Genomic DNA, 23,773 nt, shown 5'->3' on the forward strand with positions numbered 1-23,773 from the left:
GAACACAGGCCTCATAAATTAGCATCTTGTTCCGCGAGTCAGTTTGATGTTGTTCCATGCCTTCAGGTGGTGAAAGATGTATATGCAGCTCACACTTACCATTTACAGTTCTGGTCTCAATTTGATAAAAGGATTTGGAGGTCCTTGAGAAGGTGCAGAAAGGGATTTATAAGATCATGATGGGGTGGATATAAAGAAGCTGTTTTCATTTGTGTGGGAGTCCAAAACTAAGGACCATAAATACAAGATAGTGGCCTATAAATCTAATGACAAATTTAGGAGACTTTGTTCAGTGAGAACTTGCTAGTGCTACATTGGATAATTGAGATGAGTACAAATGTATTATGAGATAGCTGGACAAGTAAATGAGGCAAAAAGGAATAGAAGCTGATGCTGTGAGGGTGGGATGAAGTAAGTTGCTAGGAGACTCATTTGGACCATGAACTGGATGGCCTTATTTTTCTGTAAATTTTCTGTGCAAATGTGCATTGTTTATTTCCTCCTCTCCCCTGCTTCTTCTGAGTGCTGCTGCTGCTCATAATGGAAGTGACTGTCAGAGCTGCATGCTGGAGACAGGAAATCCTCCTGTGGAACAAGGAATCATTCCTGATTACAGCACAGAGTGGCTTTTATTCTATTCTGTTACAGTATTTGTAAAGAGCACTCTCAGAGGAGTGTGCTGATGCTGCACTGGCTTTTTGTCAAGAAAAGGCTGATGGTTCTTTTCAAACCAGTCTTTCTCCCCTTTCTGTTGGTGCAACTGTAGATTTATGTATGTCAGTGCAGATTTCTCGCCCATCTGCTACTATTTGATGTTGAGTTTTGTTGTAATCTCAGACGTTTGCACATTGTGGGGCTCAGGCCGTCAGAGCGGACACTTTCATCCCTCCCGCAGCGGCTGGGGGGGATTGTTTGAGGCGAGGCACCGACTTCCTGTCGGAGCAGAGACTCCAAGATGGCGAGTGGGGAGGGTGCTGAGAAGCAACGGGGCGACAGGTACTCGGTGCTGTTGCCCACCTACAACGAGAGGGACAACCTGCCGCTCATCGTCTGGCTGCTGGTCCGATACTTCGACGAAAGGTAGCCGGCTGCGCATTTAGCGGGTAGTATCTAATCCCGTGTCGGGGCCAGCAGGTAAACCGGAGGAGGGGGCTCACCTGTCAGACCGCGGCCAGGCCAGGATCAGAGCCCTGGATGTTGGAGGCACAGCCAGTTCAGTATCAGAGAGAGGGGAGAGGAGGGAGGGGGGGGGGGGGGGGGGGGGGGCTGCAGACCTCCTCGCATAAAATGCTCCAAAGGATCAACAGGCGCATTGGGAGAGAAAGATCTGCTAACATTGAGGGTATGATGCTTCAATCAGGGTCTCTCTGAGATGGGTTCCAAACCAAAAATGTTCAACTATTCTTCTCCGCTGATTGATACTAAAGGTATTTCTTGCTGAAAGATCTTGGATCTTAGAAAGTGTCATGTCAAAGACGTCAGATAGTCACGGGTGGAGTATTTAGGCTGTAAAGTACTGTACTGCAGAATATTGGTTCACTTACCTGTTACAAGACAGGGAGATGACTTGCAGAACCTTTCAAGGTAAATTTCCAGTACCTTAAATACTTGTTGCAAAAGATCGTCTGGTGGAAATTTCCCCATAAAATAGATTGTTAGGTACCCTTGAGTGAATAGTACATAGCCTTTGGGGGAGATTCAATATAGAGTTGGCCATTTAACACTGAGATGAATAGAAATGTCTTTGCTTAGAGTTGTGGGTCTTTGGAACTCTAGAAAATTCTGAGTTGATTATATTCAAGACAGAGTTTGATTAATTTTTGAGTACTAAGGCACTAAAAGCCAGGGACAATGCAGCAACTTAGGGTTGAAGTAGAATATCAGCTGTGATCTTGTTGGATGGCACACAGGTTCTTGGGGCCCAATGGCCGACTTCAGCTCCTATTTCTAATGTTCTCAATTGGGTTTCCTTATTCCATTTTCTGGTACGTGATCAAAAAGGTTGACTTATTGCAAGCCCATTTAAACACAAGAAACAATGCACCTTTTTCAGACTGATATCCACAAAAATAGGTTGCATTTTTAATTTGAGATCTTAGCTATCAATTAGCAATGTTTGATAAATTCTGTGTTTTCTAGTCAAAAGATAAATGCATAAGAGAGAGGCCATTCAGACAGTCTTGCTCTTTGTTTCCATAGATACCTATGACATCCATCACAGTATCTGTTTCTACTACACTACCCAAAAAAATCATACTGTGGGTTTCCTGATATCAGCTTTGAGCCTGCCTTTTACACATTTATGCCTGTGTTTATTTAGTCCTGTCGTTGTATTTTAAAGTAGTGCTCTCTACCATCAGGGCACCACTTTAAACATACCTCTTTGACCAAGCATTTGGTTATCTATCCTATTATCTCCTTGGGTGACTTGCTGTAAAATATGGTACAATAGCTCTCCTGAGAAGTGCCTTTGAACATTCACTACATTAAAGGTACTATATAAATGCATGTTGTTGAAGAATCTTTCCTATTTCATGTGTTTTGAATACCTGTGAAATACTTCTCCCTGATATTTGTTTCCTTTCAGGGCTGGAGGGAAAGGTTTTCTACCTTTCCTTCATGTCAGTTCTCTTACAGTAGTGATTAGCTTTAAGATTGGTCTCTACACCACTTCTAGGCTCGGATGCTTTTCTTAATGATGAAAGCCAAAAGGAGCTAGGTAACAGTGATCATGACATTGAATTTTGCACCCTGTTTGAGGGAAAGAAGGGCGAGTCTGAGACTAGTATTTTAAGCTTAAATAAGGACAATTATGAGGGTATGAAGACAAAACTGGCTAAAGTGAACCGGGAAATCTGCTTAAGATTTTAGGTCAGTCGAAATTACCTAGTGCCAGATCTTTAAGGAGTATTACACTCGATAACGGAAGACTTTAGGAGAAGGATGCACCATCTGTGGCTAACTAAGAAAGTTAAAGATTTATCAAATTGAAAGAAAAATGGTATAATGACTTGAACACTAGTGGCATATCAGAACAATGGACAGATATATTAAGATGTATCCCTTTGTGGGAGATGCTAGATCTAGGGGCACAATTTAAAATAAGGTATCTCCCATTTTCAACAGAGTTGAGAATATTTTCCTGGCGGTGTCATGAGTATTTGGAATTCTCTTCATCTAAAGTGTAATGGAAGCAGGGTCATTAAATATTGTTAAGGCAGAGTGACATAAATTCTTAATTAACAACAGAGTTGAAGGATATGGCGGTAGGCAGGAAAGTGGAGTTTTGGCCATAATCAGATCAGTCACAGTCTTATCAAATGGCAGAACAGGCTCTTAAGGACTCAATGGCTTGCTCCTCCTAATTCGTATGTTTGTCTGATCGAATAAGAGAGTTTCTGTTGAGTAATATATGATAGTTGCTACCAGGTTTACATTCTAAAGTATTCTTTCCAGTTCATTTCTTTCCAGTCATGACCAATTTTGATTTTCCATTCTCAATAGGTAGTCTTCTACCAGTGTCTTGATTTAAACTTGCAATGTGACAGCATTTCAAAATTTGTTCCCTATTCCATATCTCTATCAATATCATTGAACTCTTAATATAGGAAAGTTTAGCACCTTATGTCCTAATGTACTCCTGAAACAGAAGGACGTTGGCATGGAGCAGTCTTAGTACTGATCACTAAATCACGCCACAAAAATGTCCTGTAATCCAAGAAATCTGATAACCTTTCAGTCTCCTTCAGCACCATAGACTCCAATTTCATGGCATTCAATGAGGGAAGAATTTTGCCCAGGTCACTGGATGAACCCCCTGCCCTTCTCTCTAGAGTTGGGAATGTTGAAGCAAAGTTAATTGTTATCAAAATTATTTAATTTTAAAAGGAAGAAATGCCATGATATTAATGGGTTATATAGCAATACCTCTTACAGGAACCAACTTCCCAAAACCTATACCACATGAGGTATCGTTCCTCTTTAGCTGTGGAAATAAGTACAGTGAGTTGGTTTTGGATTGCTCCCACAAAGTCATTTAACAAGACTTTATGAAATAATAGAGGATTTAGATATTGTTGAAACTGTGTCACTAACATTGTACATTATTGTATTTGATTTTCTTCATTAACATAAAATATTGTATATATTCTTCATATTTCAAAAGAATTTATGTTACTTAATGGATTCTCTGTATGGTGTTGTCACTAGGACTTTGATAAAGCCTAGTGGCTGCTGTGTGACATTTCTACAGTTGAACTGCAAAATATCATAGAACAATACTAGGGCCTGAATTTTCAGGATGGCGAGTGCTGGTGCCCATTCAATTCCATGTTGATTGACAGCAGGTGGGACATCTGGCCACCCTTGGACAGGAAGCCCCGCTTTGGATAGCTGTCAACCAACCTCTCCAGCCCATTGAGCCACAGCACTACATTGGCTGGAAGAGATACTGTTGCACCTTGCTTGAGCTGAAGTCCTGGGACCCGACATCAGGATGTCCTAGGGGTTGGGAGGGGGGTGACCTCATTGTGTCGGGGGTTAGGCCGGGTAAGGGAGTTGGTGGGGACCGGAGCTCCCAGGTCCTTGAGGGGAGGATGCCAAGCCTGAAGGGTCTTCCGATTGAAGTGCACACGCCACCCTTTCCTCCATATTCCTGAACAGACTTAACTCTTTCAAATATGATTTTGAGCTGCATAGTGTTAAAGTGGAATGCTGATCGCTTCGGGTTTGTCTTTGCAGTGAAAGCTGTATCGCAGAATAAAGGTATTGGCACAACATTGAAGCCAATTGGCTTTTAAACAATCCTCAATAGCCTTGATTGACCTTTGTGGACAAATAATCTTCGTACTCAATGACTCTTAACTTCCTAATTCCCCAACGTCACATTTAAGGGGAACCCAAATGATGCGTTGGGAATGCCTCTAGAAAATTCTCACATAAGGGTTTACCCGGCAATTGACCAGAAGTGCTAACTTTCTCTGGACAACTGTTCTAGGCTGGGTACCATCCAACTGAAGTGATCTAAATCACTAACTTTGGATGGTTCTGCCGGTTTTACTCTGATAGTTACTCTGTTAGTTGGGGGAAAAAAGTTCTAATCTCAGAGTAACTATTTAAGCATCCAACCCCAGCCTAACATGGGAGAACCCCCCCACTTTCCTTTTTAAAAATAAGTTAGAGTACCCAATTAATTTTTTCCAATTAAGGGACAATTTAGCATGGCCAATCCATCAACCCTGCCCATCTTTGGGATGTGGAAGCAAAATCCACACAAACCCAGTGAGAATGTGTAAACTCAACACACGGACACTGACCCAGAGCCAGGGTCGAACCTGGGTCCACTGCACTGAGGCAGCACTGCTAATCACTGTGCCAGCGTGCTGCCCAGGCTTTGCAATTTCAACACGGGCAAGTCTGTCGAGAGTGCCAATCTGCTGGAGATTGCCACTCTGAGGAAGTTACGAGCCAGTAAAATGATCAAAAATATTAGCGGTGGAACATTTTCAGTTTTATCAATGATCCTGCTAAAGCATCTTGGGAAGTTTTACCATGTCAATGATGCTATCTAATGCAAATGTTGTAGCATTGAACACTCCCAGGCTAGTAATGGGAGAGGGCCCTCATTACACCAGTGCTACAGATTTTAATTTGCCACAGCCGGAGTTAATACTGGATGGGAAGTGACTTGGGAGATTTGACCGATGCACGCATAGAACCCTTTATAGTCAACAGGGCAAAAATATAGTAATCTAATTAACCAGGGCTGGATTTGAGCTGAAGTTCCGAACTATGAAAAGCTAATGACAAACGACTGCTTTACATTAAATTGTAAATATAAATTGCAAAGGAGTATCATGATTTTGTTAATGTGATATGCCAATGAAATCCATCCATGAATGAAAATTATAATTTGTAAAGATTTAGCTTTAAAGGAGCTTCTTACTAGTTTATGCTGTGAAACAGTGGGTAGCTATAATTTTTTTTTTTACTTTCCAAAAAGCATTTTGCTTTTTCCAAAGTTAGTGCTCAACCAGCCCAAAAGTGGCAGGTTAGCTTAGTTGATAAACTTTTATTTCAATAGTTATATTGTTATTTGGTCCGAGCCCTGCTCCAGAATTTGAGCAATTAATCTAGATGGAGACCATTGTATAGTACTGAAGTAAGGATACATTCTTTGGGATGCAGTTACTTTAGATGAAATGTTATACAGAAGCACAATCTTGGTCTATTTTCTTGTTCAATGTGTATGTTAAAAATCTTAATGATACTATTTCAAGAATAGCAGGGAGTTCATCCATTGTCCTGATCAACATTTTCCCCTAAATAAGTGCTACCATTGCGATTTGTAGGATTTTGCTTTTCAAAATGAGCATGCATGGGACCCCCCCTGGAGTCATTTGCACACATCTGGGTGTCTTTGCCCCAACTTATAAAATACTTTGTTTGCTCCTCTAAAGAAAAACAATGCTATCATTGCAGGGTGTGTTTTTTCTTATTAAGTAGCATCAGAAATATGCCAATAAAGATAGGAAAAATATGCAAGATTTTCTTGCACCATGCTTCTTGATATGTACAGTCCCAGATGGAGAGAATCAGATAACCTTATAGATTCCCTAAGGCCCATAGATCATAGTATGTATACTTTCCACATTGCCTACATAATAGTCATTATGCTCAAAGTAATTTGTTCTATCAAGCCTTTGATGCCTCAGAGCTAGCATGTAAAAGCAAATCAGTTTTTCCTAACTTGCCAAGAATCAGTGCACACGTGCAAAAAAAGGTAATGTTAAAATCCTAAATGTATCTGCCTCTGAAGAACAGAAGTGATTGTCGTAGTACCATCATACGTGTTTATTTGTGATTAAATTGATTAATCTCACGATTATAATGTGGTTGTTTCCATACAGCTTTTTCCTTTCTCTCTACCCACTTTGTTAAAGTTTGTCAAGCGCTCATGTCAATAACTTTTAATTCTTTGTCAGTAGTGTATTGGAGCTGGTGGGGGGGAGGTGGGGTGGGATTAGCTCAGTTGGCTAGATGACTAGCTTGTGGACCAGTTTAGTGTCCAGCAGCACAGAGATCAATCCCTGTTCCAGCTGAGGTAGATTCCCAGCACTTTACTGTGGTTTGGCAAATAAATCACCAAGAATCTGCCTTCAGGCAGAGAACGTGCAAAGAAGATGCAGTAGTGTATGCGAGTCTTTGTTCAGTGGTATCACCTTTGTTCTGATGTATGGGTTTGTGGGTTCGGGTCCCGCTTCAAAGAGTTGGTGCATATGATGTCGGCTGACATTTCAGTACTGTGTGTAGGGAATACAGCAAAGTAGGGGCACTCTCTTTAAGATGAGATGTTAAACTGTCCATGGTGAATCCCACCGCACTGTTTTAAAAAGAATAGTGGAGTTCTGTGTATCTGGGCAACGTTTATTAATCAATCCACATTACCACAGATAGATTACCTGATCATTCATCTCATTAAAGTTGACTATGTAGCGCGTAACTACAGTTATTAATTTGAATGTCCTTAGGACATGAAGGCATTTATAAAGGTAAGTTTGTCTTACAAGATAATATATAGTTTACAGGTGTTAGATGCAATAATGGATTGAGGGCCTGAAGTCACTTTAAAAGATTGTCTTAATTTTTGATCTTCCATTTAATTCCAATGCCCATATTTGTTATGAAAATTGCTATATAAACCTATCGTAGCAATTACATCTTCCCATTAGTGTACATAGGCAGTTTCCAATTACATAAGTGGACATTAGAACACTGAATGGAAACAAAATCAGCAGGAAATCCATGCAGACATTGATTTAAAAACTACTATATTTTACACTCCTTTTCAGTTTACTATGGCATTACACATGTCTGAGAATAATAAAGACAGGAATATTATAGCATGTAATGTAGAATGCATTGTTTTGTATCGTGGAAAGGCTACAAAATTCTAAACAGAGTGTAAAAGGCACAGTCTGAGGTTTAATTAGAAGCTAATTGCTGTTAATTTGTCTTTAGATTCACAGGACTTTTTAAATTGCTGATTCTTTCGAGAGGATACATTTTGAAGGTTATAAATGGAATTCATTTTTCAAACCTTGCTTTGTTCAATCGGATTCAAATTCCACATTTCTTCCCCTTGGGCTGCAGGCTGAATGATGTGGACCACTATTTTGCAAAAGCTATGATTAACTCATATCAACTCCATTCCACAATTAAATGAGTGAGACTGATCCTGACAAGTTTTCCTTTACAGTCCCACAGCAGAAGGTGGTGTACTGTATATACGATAAAACAAAATAGTATCAATGAGGTAAAGAATACTTGGGCATCCATTTCAATCTTGTTTAAAATGGTAAAAGCATAAAAAACCATGCATACCATTTTGCGAGATCTGTAACATGGGAAAGCAGACAATGTTGTGTTCATCACCATTTTCACTGATCTCTTTCTCACCCTGCTTAAATGACCATCTAAAAATATCAAAGTGCTGCAACGCTTCACAACAGAGCAGATAGGCATCTTTTGGTCGTGCATCTTTAACAACTACCATTCAGTTGAAAATTTCAGTAGAACCTTTGGGATAGGTTATTCCCCATTCTTGCAGGATCACAGTTGATATGATATGTCTGACAATCGCTTGTGCAGCCTTGCATCTCATGAGACAGTCATTTGCATCTTGGCCAGACCTAGTGTTAAGTATCAACGGTGTGGCTCAGGAGCCCCACTCGCCTTGGCAGTCTCTGCCACATTTCCTGCAAATAGACAGTGGGCTGAGAAGGTGCAAAATTCCACGGCCTCTCTTTCTTCTGGTGCCTTTTTAAAGCCAGTTGAGCCGTCCTTGTCTCCTCACCTCTGCCAGCCATCCGCCAGAGGTCATGGCCATTGGAGATTGTCACCGGGTTGTCTGCTCTGATGCCTGCCAACTTCCTATCTTGCTTGCAGGTGTCATTCTAGCAGAGATATGGGCCACTGTTAGAAAACCCCAAAGTGTATCATGGTGTTCACCTGCCCCACAACTTTTAATAGATTGTGGTTTGGGGAGCACACACCCACTCTACTGGTGTGGTACAGCAGAAATGGAAAAGTACTTTTTAAAGCAAAACAATGTTTATTCTATGAACTCAAGTTAATCTTTTTAAAACATACGTTAACATCTTAGCAACCATCAATTCAAATATAACCCCCAAAGAATACAACACTAAGTAATCCTTAAGCTGTCCTTTTAACATCCATAAGACTTACAAAAAAACTTTTAACAAGCACATCAGGTCAAAGTCATTACTGAGAGCAGTTATTAGTTTTAAATCAACAAAGGATCGATTTACAGTTTTTAGATTACAGAGAGACTCGTACACCTTCTGGCTGTGATAGCAGCTATCCAGCTCTGAAAACGAAACTAAAACACACCCTGCAGCAAACAGCTTAAAACAAAAGTAAAAAGCTCTCAGACAGCCCAGCTCCACCAACACTCTGACATCACTGATTTCTTAATGGTACATTTCTTAAACACCCATTTCTCGGCCCTGTGCCTTGTGATTGATGTGCTCATGTGACTGTCAAATGCATTGAGACCTTGTGTCATGTGACTGTTTTCTTAATGTGACTGTCGGAATGTTACCACAATAAAATATATAAACACCCATTTCTTAAAGGTACTCTCACATGGCACCACCCTCGAAGAATAAAAAAAAATCAACTTCAAGATGGTTTCATTTTTCACCTTTTCACTATCCTTTAAGAAATGCACACAGTAAATATACTTTTATGTTTCAAAAAAACTACACACGCAAACAGGTATAATAATATAGTCCATTTTCTTTTTCGTTCTTCTTCCTCCAACTGAGGATGCTTCAGGACCTTGAGTTGATGTCCTTGTCCTGATAAGGATACGTCTGAGTCATTGAAGGTGGAATCTGTTTAGCCTTTTCTTCTGATTAGCATTTGTTGTCCAGATCTCACTACCGTAGAGGAGGGCATTGAGGACCCAGGCATGGTAGACTTATTTGATTTGATTTCTCAGTCAAGCTGCTGTTATTCCACGCTCTACTCAGCTTGGACATAACAGTTGCAGCTTTTATGACCCGTGTTGATTTTAGCGACAAGTGAGACAGCTGTGATCATGGAGCCTAGCTATGTGAAGCTGGGCAGCACGGTGGCGCAGTGGTTAGCACTGCTGCCTCATGGCGCCGAGGTCCCAGGTTCGATCCCGGCTCTGGGTCACTGTCCGTGTGGAGTTTGCACATTCTCCCCGTGTTTGCGTGGGTTTCACCCCCACAACCCAACGATGTTCAGGGTAGGTGGATTGGCCACGCTGAATTGCCCCTTAATTGGAAAAAATTAATTGGATACTCTAAATTTATAATTTAAAAAAATATGTGAAGCTATCAACAACCCACAGAGTCAGATTGTCACTGCTGATGTGTGAGTTGGCAATATTCTGGACCATGACATTTATCTTCCTGACACTGATGGTCAAAACCAAGTTCTTTACAGGCATGAGAGAGTCTTTCCAGTTGCCCCTGAGGTGTTCCTTGGTGGTGGAATTGCTAGTGCAGCATCATCAGTGTAAAGCAACGTTCTGATGAGGACTTGGCACACTTTGGTCTTGGATCTCAGGTAGCAAGGCTGAACACCTTTTGACATGTAGTTGACATCCTATGTAGATGAACTGAAGCTATATGACAGGCAGCAAAGAGAACATGCCAATGAGTGTCTGGAATGGCATACTTTTTATGGAACAGCTAATTAGTTCCATGCTGTATTGACCTCAATTTGGTTCAGTGGTTATATTGTTAGTTACTAACGCTGTACATTGTCTCTGCTTCAATCATAAATGCACAAATTATATGATCAATTCCTATGCAATTAGAAAGGCAAAAAGGCCAAGTGTTGCTGAACAAAACACCAATCAATGGCTTGGATTTCAGTCAATGGCAAAGCAATAGCACTTCCTGCAAAGATCTCTTTCCTGATGTAACTTTGATTCTAGTGTCCAAGTAATGATACTGTTGTCAGAAGCAGTCTAAGCAGCCAGTCACACTTAAGAATTCTCACAGACAACAAACCAGAAACTGATTATCCTTCAGATAATAATTTTACAATCCGCAAAATTTAACAAATATTGGGACATAAGCCTGGAGTTAAGTTAGAAGCTTTTTATCATTTGGCATTTCACAAATATAAAAATTAGCTTTTCCAGGCCAGACAGTAATATCCCAAAGCTGGACCTTTTCTTTTTAGCCTCATCAGACCTATGGTGCAGGAGGAGATCCCTGTACTGAACTGGATCAAACATTGCCAACCACACCTGACCTTCAGTGCGGGAAGTCCCTGATCCTGGTCGACATTACCCAGACCGACACAACCTCGCTGAACGCAACTGACCTTTAGTATGGGAACTCTCTCCTACAGCAGAATCGGAGATGGCACAGCGGGTAGGAGCATATTACAGGCACTCTGTACTTTATGATTCAGTGATACAATCTTCCTTTTCTAGCCTATTTACATTAGACCTGCCCGAGGCTAGAACTGTTGTAAGTAGCCCTAGTCTTATATGAGGTATCCACAGCAGAAAGGATCAGAAATCGGACCCCAAGGATTCGGATAACAGATACTCAACCTGTATGCTGTTTAAAGGCCCAGTTATGACTCATTCAACAAGGTGTAACTTGTCAAATGTTTTTGCGGCAGGACTAATAGCATCAAGCAGAAGTAAGGGGGGCACCGGTAAGCACCGAGGGGTTGCACTGTTGCTACACAGTGCCAGGGTCTCAGGTTTGATTCCAGGTTTTGGGTCACTGTCTGTGCGGAAGTCTGCATGTTCGCCCTGTGTCTATGTGGGTTTCCTCACAGGTGCTCCAGTTTCCCACCACAAATCCCGAAAGAACGTGCTTGTTAGGTGAATTGGACCATTCTGAATTCTTCCTTAGTGTACCCGAATGTGGCGACTAGGGGATTTTCACAGTAACTTCATTGCAGCGTTAATAATGCAAGCCTACTTGTGACAATAAAGATTATCATTCACGGAAAAATCAAGTGATTACAGAAGATTTTAATCTGTGGGTACTTCATCAAAGTACCCTCTGAAAGAACTTCCTCGTTTCTGGCGGACACTAAACGTTGCTGTCAGTTTCACAGTTAGACATTGAACACTGACAGTTTCATTGCATTACAACTGCAAAATCTGGGCTATATTGGCTACAATCCAAACAGTAATTTCTCACCTGAAAGTTTAAAATGGGGGAAGACTGAAGGTTGTAATTTTCCTTTTATCTTTTCATGAATGCCTCCTTTTAAAACAAAAAGGTGGTAGCAAGGTGCTATTAAATATCTATTAAGTGGTATGCCATTGTTTTCTTAAATCATTTACGGGATACTGGCGTTGCTGGTTAGACCAGCATTTATTGCCCATCCCTATTTGCCCTTCAGAAGGTGGTCGTGAGTTGCCTTCTTGAACTGCTGCAGTCCTTGAGGTGTAGGTACACCCACTGTGCCGTTAGGGAGGGAGTTCCAGGATTTTGCTCCAACGACAGTGAAGGAACGGCGATATATTTCCAAGTCAGGATGGTGAGTGACTTGGTGGGGATCCTCCAGGTCAGTGTTCTTCAAACGTTTTTTTCCGGGGACCCATTTTTATCAACCGGCCAACCTTCGGGATGCAACCCGGCCGACCTACACGACCCACGCTGGCTGACCTTCGCGACCCACGCCGGCCGACCTTTGCACCCCACGCCGGCCGACCTTCGCGACCCACGCTGGCTGATCTTCGCGACACGCTGGCTGACCGTCGCACCCCACGCCGGCCGACCTTCGCACCCCACGCCGGCCGAACTGTGCGACCCACCATTTTCTCTCACCTTGTTTGCTGCTGACAAAAATGGAGGAAATGGTTTTGGGTCCCTTTGGCCCTCGTATACGCTCCCTCCAATGAACCGGTTCGATGAAGGCAAAGCCTTCCGTGTCGGAAAGTATGGAGTCTCCATCTGTCCAAAGTTCTGCATTTTTTTTCTTGTAAAATTTTATCAATAAACCCCCCCCCCCCAACTTGTAAAACAAAAGTCTTTGACCGTTTAAAAAAAAAAAGTGGGCGCACTATGCATGCGTGCCCAATCATCAGTGCGCTTGGCGCATAGTTTTGCGATATGCGTGCAGATGATCATGGCACGCATGCGGAATGCGGCCACATTTGTTTTACATGTTCTTGCGCCATTTTGAAGACCCCTTGCAGCCAGCGTTATTAACGCTGGCTGCTGCAGCTGTGTGTGCGCAGAGTTGCGCGATCGGAGCGCCGCGATGGACGGCTCCGCAACCCTCCAGGTGATGGGGTTTACAGGTATCTGCTGCTTTTGTCCTAGATGGTAGTGGTGATAGGTTTTGGAATGTGCTGTATGATGAACTTTGGTGAGTTACTGCAGTGCATATTGTCGATGTACATCCGGCTGCCATAGTTGATCAGTGATGAAAGGTTTGAATATTTGTGGAGGAGGAGCAATCAAGTGGGCTGATTTGACCTGGATGGCGTCTAGCTTCTTGAGTCTTGTCGGAGCTGCACTCATCCAGGCAAGTGGAGAGTATTCCATTACACTCCTGACTTGTGCCTTGTAGATGGTAGACAGGCTTTGGGGGAATCAGGTGAGTTACTCGCTGTAGGGTTCCTCGTCTTTTGACATGCCCTGGTAGCCGCAGTATTAATATAGCTAGTCCCATTCAGTTTCTGGGTGATAACCCCCAGGATGTTGATTGTCGGGAATTCAGCAATGGTAATGCCATTGAATGTCAAGGGGTGATGGTTAAATCTTCTCTTGCAGGAGATGGTCATTTCTTGGCATTTGTGTGGCGCAGATGTAATTTGCACTTGTCAGCCCAAGCCTGAATATTGTCGATGTTTTGCTGCATTTGGACATGGAGTCACGAATGGCGCTGAACATTGTGCAGTCATTCGCAAACTGACCTTATGATGGAAGGCAGGTCATTGAAGAAGCAGTTGAAGATGGTTGTGTCTCGGAAATTATCCCGAGGAACTCCTGCAGTGATGTCCTGGAGCTGAGAGGATTGACCTCCATTCACCATAACCATTTTCCTTTGTGCCAGGTATGACTCCAGCCAACGGATAGTTTTTCCCATAATTCCCATTGACTCCAGTTTAGCTAGGGCTCCTTTATGCCATACTTGGTCAAATGCTACCTTGATATCAAGCGTGTCATCTTACCTCTAGCATTCAGCTCTTTTGTCCATGTTTGAACCAAGGCTGTAATGAGGTCAGGAGCTGAGTGACCCTGGCGGAACCCAAACTAGCGTCTGAGCAGGTTATTGCTGAATAAATGCCGCTTGATAGCACTTTTAAAAATTTATAGTACCCAATTACTTTTTTTTTCCCAATTAAGGGCAATTTAGCGTGGCTAATCCACCTAACCTGCATAACTTTGGGTTGTGGGGGTGAAACCCACACAGACACGGGGAGAATGTGCAAACTCCACACATTTAGTGACAGTGACCCAGAGCCGGGATTCGAACCCGGGTCCTCGGCGCTGTAGTCCCAGTGCTAACCACTATGCCACGTGCCGCCCCTTGATAGCACTTTTGATGACTCCTCCCAGCCTTTGCTGATGATGGAGAATAGCTAATAGGACAGTAATTGGCTGTGTTGCATTTGTCCCTGTTCTTGTGTACAGGACACACCTGGACAATCTACACATTCCTGGTAGATGCCAGTGTTGTAGCTGTACTGGAACAGCTTGGCCTGTAGTGCGACAAGTTCTGGAGCACAAGTCTTCAGTGCTATTGCAGGAATATTGTCGGGCCCATAGCCTTTGCAATAGCACAGTGCCTTCAGCCACTTCTTGAGATCACCTGAAGTGATTCGTATTGGCTGAAGACTGACATCTGTGATGCTGGCTGAAGATTGATTGCGAATGCCTCAATCTTCTCTTTTGCACATATGTGCTGGGTTCCTCCATCATTGAGGATGGGGATGTTTCCTCCTCCTCCAGTGAGTTGTTTAATTGTTCACCACCATTCACGACTGGATGTTGCAGGATTGCAGAGCTTAGATCTGATGCATTTGTTATGGAATCGCATAGCTCTGTCTCTTTCTTGCAGCTTGTGCTTATTGCCCTGAGTTAAAAAAAATTAAAGCTGCATTTGGATTTCTAGCAAAGATATTAATAGATAGGCAGGGGAGGAGGGTGCACATAACAAACTAAACTGTACTTTCTGAAACAGATACAAGAAAATATGAATGATATACCAAATAAGTAAACCAAATAATAAAAAGTATGACTAAATGTGAAAGATCAATGATGCAGACAGGAAATTTACACAAGTGTAAAGGCTTTAAAATGAGGTGGATTATAGTTTAATGTTTGACTTCCTCTTAGCGGACAGTGGATGTCTTTCACAGATACATGTATAGGGTTTTGTTTTGATGTTAAATTCCTCACAATGAATAGAGGGCTAATGCCTACTATGAATGTGGCCAAAAACCTAGTTAGACACCAATGTCCATTTTGTTCCATAATCATATGGAAAGTTTTAGGTCATTTTGATTTTGTTAAAGGTGATCTATGAATGCAAGTTGTTGTTCTGACTCATTGTTTAGGTTGATTATAGTGATTGAAAAAAAAGACTCTGACTGGTTTACCATACCATGATCCATTGTTTGTTATTCTGAAATATTGCTCTCTGACCTTTTACTAACACTGTTTCCACAAGTTTGCTGTCTTTAATTGTTTAAGCACAGCTTTTTTCTGCACTGGTACAGCACAGAGATACTATTGGACAACAGCCACCGTTTCTAATTAAAAATGGCAGCATGGTTCTTGTGTTGCTGTGGTCCCAACATAGCAACCAGTTAGAGCATACACATCTCCAGATGTGATGCAGCTGAATATAGCAAGCACTAAATCTGGGTAAACAAAAAAAAATGACAGTGGTTCCAGCACAGGTAGCATATCTATGGAGCCAATTTTTCTAGATATCATTTTCAGGTTTCTTTAAAGTTATTTTTTTTTAGATATCCTTTGAATATCGTATTCTGTTTCAGACCTATGACCTGTTGACTTTTAAACATTTTGAATCCAGTTAATGTTTGAAATTAGACTTTTTAAACAAGATAATCCATTTTTATTTTTTTTTTAAATAATTTTTATTGAATTTTTCAAAATACCAACATTTAACCCCCCCTACATTTACATTTAAATTATAACAACACAAAGTCAAACCCCCCTACTTACAAGAAAGAGAAAAAAGAATCCCCCCCCCACCCCCCCCCCTACCCGCGCATCCCCCCCCCCCCCCCCCCGCCGGCGAACCGACAGTCAGACCAACTTATCATTTCTAGCAGCGTCCTCGGGCAGGCCTTGCCCGTGCCACCGCCGCTACCGTACTTCCTTCGTCGTTTTCCCCCCTCTCCCCCCCCCCCCCTCCCCCCCTCCCGCCCTCCCCTCCCCTCCCGGGTTGCTGCTGTCATGGCCTCAGTTTCTATCTCTGATCCAAGAGGTCTAGGAAGGGTTGCCATCGCCTGGAAAACCCCTGCACCGACCCTCTCAGGGCGAATTTGATCTTTCCAATTGGATAAAGTTTGCCATGTCGTTTAACCAGGTGTTAACACTCGGAGGCCTTTCGTCCCTCACTGAATCAGGATCCTCCTCCGAGCCACCAAGGACGCAAAGGCGAATATTCCAGCCTCCCTCGCATCCTGTACCCCCGGTTCCACCCCAACCCGAAGACGCAAGTCCCCATCCTGGCTTGACCCTGGACCCCACCACTCTCGACACCGTCCCTGCCACCCCTTCCAGAACTCCTCCAGTGCCGGACCTGCCCAAAACATATGTGCATGATTCGCAGGGCTTCCCTGAACATCTAATACACCTGTCTTCACCCCGAAAAACCGACTCATCCTTGTCCCGTCATGTGGGCTCTATGCAGTACTTAAATTGACTGAGGATAATCAGTTTTTATGAAGTGTATTTTTTGGAATGACTATCAAAGTGACAGATGGTAAAGTGCTGCAAAATAGACTTCTGTTTTGTTTCCTGACCACCCCCCTGCCCGCCCACAATGTTGGTATCAAGCATTCCCCACTCTGATTATAGGTTACTGCAGAGCACTTCCCATACTTTTCTCTAAATTCAGTAGACCATCCGAAATGCAACAGTATAACATTTCATCTTCACACGCGCACACACACACACACCACCTTGACGTTTCTATAGCATTTATGAATGAGGCTACCAGTTAGTCCAATAATGGGGCCCACATGGATCACCCTAATTCATCGGATAAGTTATGGGAGGGAAGGTCCAAGAGGCAAATGTGTACTGGAGTAAAATAATCCTAATACCAGGACTTGGTTTAGGACTGGTTTAGCTCAGTGGGCTAGACAGCTGGTTTGTGATGCAGAACAAGGCCAGCAGCGCGGGTTCAATTCCCGTACCAGCTTACCCGAACAGGCGGCGGAATGTGGCGACTAGGGGCTTTTTACAGTAACTTCATACTTGTGACAATAAAAGGTTATTATTGTTATTGGTGTGGAAGAACACCACCTTGTAGCTCTGTCATTGAGTTGTCCAGTTAAATTGAATAATAAATGTTAGACGTTTATCACAACTTAAATTCTTAATTCAATCTCAAAAATACTGAATTAAAAAGCCATTGTACAAATTAACTAATTTTAATGAAACAGCATAGCAAATAAGTAAAAATGTGCTTTACACATCAAAGCAGCCATGTGTCAATTCATTTGATTAGAACGTGGGTGCTCTATAAGATGCACAAATACTAGTTCATTCATTTGTTTGTGGTTTGCTCCCTATCAACAGCAAATTCATCCACAAAATCTTCCACTTAGTGGTGAGACAAGCTCCATCTGGATATTTGGCTTGAATTCAGCCTTCAGCCGTAACTGTCAAAATTCACTCATTAATTGAAAGGCAAGTTGTTGGAAAGGCTGGTTTTGCTTACTGGATCCAGTCATTTGGGCTTACTCTTCTCCATTTCCCTTCCAAAAGCAGCAGTATCCTCTGGAATAACATCACTGGTTTCCGTGTTGATCAGCAGCCCCACAATTTTGTAAAGTTGACTCAAACCTTGTGTCTACTGGGCAGTCACAACAGCAAATTCAAGCACTCAAAAAGGTTCCCTACTTCAGTCAGTCGCTGATGTCTGTTTGGGAGACTCAGCTGTCATATGCAGCTGCTTCAACTGCTGTTGGAATGAAATGACAGTGCTAAGAACAATTTGCAACAATTCTTTCAGCTCCTCCCAAGCTCAGGACTATTGAATATCTAATGAAAATGACAAAGCAGCATCATGTATTTAACTTTTTGCATTTAACATTTTTGTTAGTTATGTTTCATGTTATGAATCACAACAGCATCATCCATTAGCTGGATCACTATCTATTAGCTCTGGTATATTTGCATGAGAGTCCCACAATTATCAGCTGTCAAAAGATTTTTTTCCCTTGTGTTGTTTAGGCTACAGGCTGAGCAACAGCACCACAAAAACAGAATCTTTATTGTGCAAAAGGAGGCCATTCGGCCCATCCTGCCTGCACTAGCTCTCTGAATGAGCAATTTACTTAGTGCCGTTCTCCCATCTCTCCATAACCCTGCACGTTGTTCCTTTCCAATAACAATCTAATTTCCTTTTTGAATGCCTCAATTGAACCTGCTTCCACATTCTCAGGCAATGCATAAATCTTAACCACCCGTTGTGTGAAAAGGTTTTTCCTCACATCACGTTTGCTTCTTTTGCAAATTACTTTCAATCTATGCCCTCTTGTTCGCAATCCTTTTATGAGTGGGGGCAATTTTTCCCTACCTATTCTGTCCAGGCCCCTCATGGTTTTTATATCTTAATAAATCCCTTCTCAGTTTTTTCTTGAAAGAAAACAGTCCCAATTTCTCTATCTTCATAACTGAAGTTCCTCATCCCTGGAACCTATTCTCCTATTAATAAATCTACGAAACTGTATGCAATTTTAAACAGTCTCTCTGTCCAGCCTCCTTCAATGATTTATGCACATATACACCCAGGACCCTCTGCTCCTGCACCCTTTTAGAGTTATACCTTTTAATTTATTTTGTCTCTCCATGTTCTTCCAACCAGAATGAATCACTTCGCATTTCTCTGCATTAAATTTAAATCTGCCACCTGTCCACCCATTCCACCAACTTGTCTTTGTCCTTTTAAAGTCCTACTATTCTCCTCACACTGCTTCCAAACTTTATATCATCTTCAAATTTTGAAATTATGCTCTGTACACCCTGTCTATGAGGAAACACAAGGGTCCCAACACAGACCCATGGGGAACTCCATTCCAAATCTTCCTCCAGCCCAAAAAAACATTCATTAACCATTCCTCTGTTTCCTGTCACTCGGCCAGTTCCATATTCGCAAAGGGAGGGTTACATCCCTGATCAGCAGCAATGTTCTTTATTCCTTAGTTATGCTAACTTAAATCATAACTGTATTTTGCTTATTATTTTTCCTTACCCGAACAATTTATATCACTGAACGTCGTAAAAAGTGTATAGTTACTAGCAGAGAAAGTATTTTCTGGCATATGATTAAATATAATTTTTGAAATGTTGTTCCATTTTGTGGGTATATTCACCTCATGTTTAGACCTGGATTTAATTGTGCAATATGAATCAGCTGACCCCTGATATAGGAACAGGACCTGTTCTCAATTCTTTAATGCAATCGATTCATCTTTGACTTCATGACAGGGTGAAGAACACTCCCTTTTCCTTTGGTGCAAAGATTCTGCTGGTAATCAGTGATAGTTCTCATTCTGTTGAAGGATGGAAAATGCAATCGGAGAGTTGTTAATTTCTGTGCCACAGCTTTCTTCATTTATCCAGGTTGCTCTAGCACATATCTGATCTTGTACTTTTCCTCAACAGTGTGGAGGGTGATGTACTTCTATCAAACTGTCTTCTCAAATTGCTTTCCCCACTTGATAACACACTGTGCTCAGCTGACCCAATTATAAGCACCCAGTGTTGATCATGTGGTTGAAATCAAATTAAGCAGTGCATTTCGCTGATGAGGTCCTATTTGAATTGGGTAATTTAATTCAAATTAACAAATAATTCAAATTGAAGGCACAAATGAAACTACAATCTTCAACAGAAGGAACATGTGTGTTTTATTCAAATAACCATGATTGGGAGAAGAGTAGACGCTTACTCTTGGGGTATGAAGATGACACCAGCTCTACTTGATTCTAATTTGCATAACTATTATACTGCTAGAAGGAGCCACGGTTTGTTATTCAGATATTGGAACAATCGGGTTATATTAAATGACTTTAGATTCAGTTAGTCAACTGTTAAGAGTTCTTGTGCAGTTGTCGTGTTTTCTTTCTTAGACTGCAATGTCTAGTTTTGTTGTAGTAGTTGTTCAAATTTAGTCCACCATATTGAAAATATTAAAACACTTTGCAACAGAGAGCAATTAAATATCTCCATTTTCTTTGGCTGGTTACCGACAGGTGGTTAGTCTTTTGCCATGCAGCAGATAAGGAAGTTTATCCAGCTTGGTTCTCTTATGAAAAAATAAACCATAACTGATTTTATTTTAGTTTATTTGACTTGTAAAATAGTGTTTGATTTTGTCATCTTGCAGAAGACACTGTAGATTTACTAGAATGATAATGTGGATGAAGGACTTCAGTTATGTGGAGAGACTAGAGGGCAGCACGGTGGCGCAGTGGGTTAGCCCTGCTGCCTCACAGCGCCAAGGTCCCAGGTTCGATCCCGGTGCTGGGACACTGTCTGTGTGGAGTTGCACATTCTCCCTGTGTTTGCGTCGGTTTCGCCCCCTCAAACCCAAAGATGTGCAGGCTAGGTGGATTGGCCATGCTAAATCTTTGCCCTTAATTGGAAAAAAATGAATTGGATATTCTAAATTAGAAAACAAATGTGGAGAGACGAGAGAAGCTGAAACCAAAAGAGCAAATGCTGGCAAATCTCAGCAGGGCCGGCAGCATCTGTGGGGAGAGAAAGGAGCTAACGTTTTGAGTCCAGATGACCATTTGTCAAAGCTGAGATTGTTCTAGGATCGAACAGCTTAAGGGAGACTTGAGAAAGCTATCCAAATTGCTAAGGAATTGGATATACAGTAAGACCTGTCTTTCGTCACTTTGTTTGTGTAGTTACATACCCACACTAAAACTTTTGTGCACCAGTTCACCAATTATGTGAGCAACTGTTTGCTTATACTCACTTACTTTCTTCTCTCTCATTAAAGATACTTTATTCTAAATTAAATTTATTCCAGTTTATTCATTTTGCTTTGAACCAATACAGCCGTGGGCGGTGGTTGATGCCGAGGAGTGGTGTCAAAGTCTCTGGAAGCAGATTCCTTCCATTAGTCCTGGCTGCAGATATTTATACCGGGACGGCACTGTGCTTTGCAGCGTCAGGACCCGGGTTTGGTTTCCCGGCGTGGGTCACTGTACAGAGTCTGCACGTTTCTCCCCGTGTCTGCATGGGTTTCCTCCGGGTGCTCCAGTTTCCTCCCACATGTCCCCCGAATGACGTGCTGTTAGGCGAATTGGACATTCTAATTCTCCCTCAGTGTGTCCGAACAGGTGCCGGAGTGTGGTGACTAGGGGTGTTTCCACAGTATTCGTTGCAGTGTTAATGTAAGCCTACCTGTGACACTAATAGAGATATTATTGTTATTATTCTATTTTTAAGCACCTTTCCAACAGGGGTGAGAAATGGTGCCCGCAATGGTTGCAGCTGAAGTGATTAACCTGGAAATGTCCAACCAAATCTCTCGGTCCAGAGCTACAATAACAACTCTGTTCAATTTTTTAATATTCACTGATTTATTTGTCTTTTATTTAAATATGTCATCTACTTGAGTAAACTTGGGAGTGAGAGGAGGACTAGTATGCAATAGCCCTGAGTTTAAAGAGAATGGAAATATTTTGCAATATATACTTTTTAGTTTATGCTTGTCTAAAACTTTTTAACGTGATTCATGTTTTTCCTAAATAAGGATTTTAAAAATGTTTCAATATGTGTCCAATGTTAAAAAGAGCAGATGAGTCTAGTTAGCTTCTTTTGTACAACATTGAGCTGCGAGGCTTCCCCATCTGTCGCACACCACAATTTGCTGTTACAGTAACTGCACAAAACAATACCACTCTCGCATTGCTGGAACCTCTCTAATTGAGCCCCCTTGTAAAACATGTTCGTTGTTAATAATTTTGTCATTAGCGAATTTTCATGGCAATGTAACCCCCACGAACAGCGGGAATTTACTGTGTCCTTGAAAAAATTGCAGGGCAATGGAAAAGGAGTAGAGGAGGATAACTAATTTGTAGCTCTTTCCAATAGCTGGTATAGAATTGATGGGTAAAATGGCCTCCTGTGCTATGGCACGGTATGAGTTCATAGTTACTGTGAAGACCAGTAAAATTATTTAGGTGCTTTATTATCAAAAGTCCTCCCAACAGGAAGGAAGTGCAGAGGGTTTGCTGCATTTTATTTTGATGGCTGCTTGGAACCCAGAAAGGGGCATGCATGGTTAAAGTTTGCCTCCTTTTTAATATCAGATACTGGCAATTTGAAGATGGACCAATAAAAGGAAATATCTCTGGATTGACGCTGGAAAAGTACAAGTTTCATACTCATGCTTGGAGATACGCAAATGGCCAGATTAGTTTCAGATCTCACCGCAACCTTTTTGTAAAAACAATCATGGTGGACCAGACACCCCAAAGACATGTCAGTAAGCCTGGCTAGGTGGAGCATGGGAATGGTGTGGCTATCTTTGAGATGAAGGATAAACTGCTCCATCTATCAAGGAAAAATATAACTGGGCAGACACTTGTGGTTCATGAGATGTAAGATGACTTGGGCAACGTTGGAATGATAGCTCTTGAATAGGAATTGCTGGAGGACGTTTAGCCTTTGGGGTGGTTGGAATCACTAAGGAATGAAATTAATATATCTGTGGGATGAATATAACTCTTCAATCCTGTTTCCTATTCTACCTGTTTTCCCATCTCCACAAACCCCGGCCCATACCTTCTGAGCTTTGGGGGCTCGCAACTGGGAAGCGTTGCATGGAAATTGTCTGGGATGTACAAAATTCCATTGGACAAATGCCTTGCAGTGGGAACCATCTGAAAGTGCAGTATAAATTGCAAACTTTGGATGGTTCCGACTACCTTGTCAGAATTGTTACCTCGGCAAAGTTAGAAAAATTGAAACCACTTCTAACTCCTGGGTAACTATCGTCCGTGCCCTTCACTCCCACCCCCAACCAACAGACATCCTTCCCCGACTTACCTCACACCCAACTGACAACCTCCCCCACTGACCAACTGACTCTCGCCTCCTCATTGACTGCCCAACCCTAAACTTGCCGAACAAATTTACTTTCTCTGGCTTCTGAAAGTGGCTGGCCCTTTAAACTTACCTGCTTTACAGCAATTAATGCCATAAAAAAGGGACTTCCATGCCTCCAAATCGCCAATCCTCTACACAATGCCTCAAGAATGTGCTGCACTAGACAATCTCACCTGAGGAAAGTTGGGGGAGGAAGAAATAGCTGGATTTTCAGGTAAGACACTAGGAGTGCAATGGCAATCCGACTCTGATTGACACTCAATGGAAGCTCAGGCCTCTCATTTCTTGTATAAATACACCAACTGGAATGTTGGAAATAGCATCAGAGTTGAGGTTAAAAAGTTAAGTTTGGATTGCATATCTACACACAGTTTAAGACCTCCAGCCTGTAGATA

At 42.0% G+C, this 23,773-nt stretch overlaps 1 protein-coding gene across 2 annotated transcripts in view; it reads left to right on the forward strand.

The window, feature by feature from the left end:
• The first annotated feature begins 853 nt into the window (after positions 1–853).
• Positions 854–23,773, forward strand: part of dpm1 (dolichyl-phosphate mannosyltransferase subunit 1, catalytic) — a 113,503-nt gene continuing 90,583 nt past the window's right edge. For both annotated transcript variants that reach the window (XM_038803141.1, XM_038803142.1), the window contains exon 1: positions 854–1,080. In XM_038803141.1, coding sequence (XP_038659069.1) covers positions 956–1,080 — 125 coding nt within the window. In that variant the 5' untranslated portion in view covers positions 854–955. The remainder of the gene's footprint in view (positions 1,081–23,773) is intronic.

Source organism: Scyliorhinus canicula, chromosome 7 (assembly GCF_902713615.1).
Source record: "Scyliorhinus canicula chromosome 7, sScyCan1.1, whole genome shotgun sequence".
Classification (NCBI taxonomy): domain Eukaryota; kingdom Metazoa; phylum Chordata; class Chondrichthyes; order Carcharhiniformes; family Scyliorhinidae; genus Scyliorhinus; species Scyliorhinus canicula.